Source organism: Vicia villosa, unplaced genomic scaffold (assembly GCF_029867415.1).
Source record: "Vicia villosa cultivar HV-30 ecotype Madison, WI unplaced genomic scaffold, Vvil1.0 ctg.001374F_1_1, whole genome shotgun sequence".
Classification (NCBI taxonomy): domain Eukaryota; kingdom Viridiplantae; phylum Streptophyta; class Magnoliopsida; order Fabales; family Fabaceae; genus Vicia; species Vicia villosa.
The window spans coordinates 406,192-407,882 of NW_026705596.1; the positions used below are offsets into that span (position 1 = coordinate 406,192).

The 1,691-nt window shown below is 55.6% G+C and overlaps 1 protein-coding gene across 1 annotated transcript; it reads right to left on the reverse strand.

Annotated features, from left to right (window-relative positions):
* Positions 1-393: 393 nt before the first annotated feature.
* LOC131634877 (uncharacterized) lies at positions 394-1,446 on the reverse strand. Its single transcript, XM_058905502.1, has one exon. It carries the CDS (start codon positions 1,444-1,446, stop codon positions 394-396), a length of 1,053 nt encoding a protein of 350 aa, XP_058761485.1.
* Between the last annotated feature and the right edge of the window lie 245 nt (positions 1,447-1,691).

A 1,691-nucleotide genomic window follows, 5' to 3' on the forward strand; every position in this document is an offset into this window, starting at 1 on the left:
CTTGGCTTGAACTGCGGGCAGCGTCGTTGCCTCTCGAGGCCTTCTTCACGGCTGCTTCGCCTTCCTCGAAAGCAATGTAAGCTTGGGCTTTGAGGAGGAGGACGTCCATGGTGCGCACCTTCTCAATTTTGATGGCCTTCTTGAAGTCGCTCCCTGGGAGGAGCCCTCGTTCGAGGAGGTACCTCTTCATATGGTTGGTGGTCTGCACCTGGACGGCCTCTTTGTTGAACCTGTCGAGATATTCTCGGAGGGGTTCGTCGGTACCCTGGATGACAGCTTTGAGGGTCGCTTCAGATTTCAGTTGTCGGCGGGAGGCCGTGAAGTGGTTGGAGAAGAGTTTCTTGAGCTCTGCCCAGGAGTGGATGGAGTTGGGAGGAGGGTTTCTGTACCAGGTCATTGCTCCCTTTCTGAGCGTGGTCGGGAAGATCCGACATTTGATGGATCCTCGGACCACGTGATAATCCATGACGGCTTCGATGCTCCGGATATGGTCGTCCGGATCGGTGGTCCCGTCGTAGAGATCCAGGGTAGGGGGTTTTCCATTCCCCGGGGCAGGCGGGCTCGTCGGATCTCTTCCGGTAGTGGGCTGCGAAACTCTTCCTCGTCACTTGGTCCGGGGGAGGTTGAGTGTCTTCCATGGTTGCTATGTTTTCGCCGAGGTTTTTCTTGTGATTTTCCAGAGGTTTTGCGATTGTCCTCGGGAGGAGAACGCTCGCGGGTCTTCGCCACGGTCTTGGTGGGGCCCTGGTGATCTTGTTCGGGAGAAAGGCTTCCGGTTTCTTCCACCTCAGGCTTCTGGTTCTTCCTGCTCTTTCGCGGAGGAGAGCGAGAGTAGGATCTTCGGCGACGGTACCTTCTGGGCGGGGAGCGCGAGAACGAAGGTGATCGGCGGCGATGTCTCTTCGGCGGGGAGCGAGAGGAGGAGGGGGAACGCGATCGGTGGCGTCTCCGCGGGGGAGATCGTGATCGTCGCTTCCTTTCCAGCCTGTCGATCTGCTCACTTTGTTGTTGGATGAGACGGTTGGTCTTCTTGATCTCCGCGAGCAAAAGGACAGTTGTGGACTCAGTGTCCTCGGGGGCATCGACTTCCTCTTGGTCGTCCTCATACTGGGTTCTCTGCCTCTGGGAGGTGTGAGTGAAGGAAGAGGCTGGTTGCCCGTCCTTGGAGTCAGCTTCGTTGTTCTGGTTTCGAGCTTGCTCTGGCCTGTTATGGACTTGAGGCTGCTCATTCCTGTTGTTTTGAGCTTGCTCGCCCCTGTTATTTTGAGCTTGCTCGTTCCTGCCGGGTTGGGGGATTTCATGCCTTGGTCTCCCTTGCCCGTCAGCAGGGGGTTGTTGTCCCTCTCGTCGGTGTCGATTCTGTCCTTCAGCAGTGGTACCGTGAATGAGAGGATCGAGATGGAAGGGATCAGGAGTTTGGTTGGTGTTGTTGTTGTTGCCGGCCATGATGATCGCAGGATGAATTAGCTTTGATCTTTGTTCGTTAAAGACGGGGAAGCTTGGTTCCCACAGACGATGCCACTGATCGTACCTGATAAGACGGATCGTCAGGGCCTGCTCGGATGTTGGATCTTTGTGAAGTGAAGGGGGGGTGTACCTGCAAGGTACTCCGATGCCAAAGTAAGAAGACGAGCAAAGGAGTGTAAGTACGAGCTAAAGGTTAGAAAGAATTGAATACCTGACCCTCTAGT

What these genes read in the sequence shown, in the direction of transcription:
- LOC131634877 (XM_058905502.1), bottom strand. Translation starts at nt 1,446, where the DNA reads ATGGCCGGCAACAACAACAACACCAACCAAACTCCTGATCCCTTCCAT.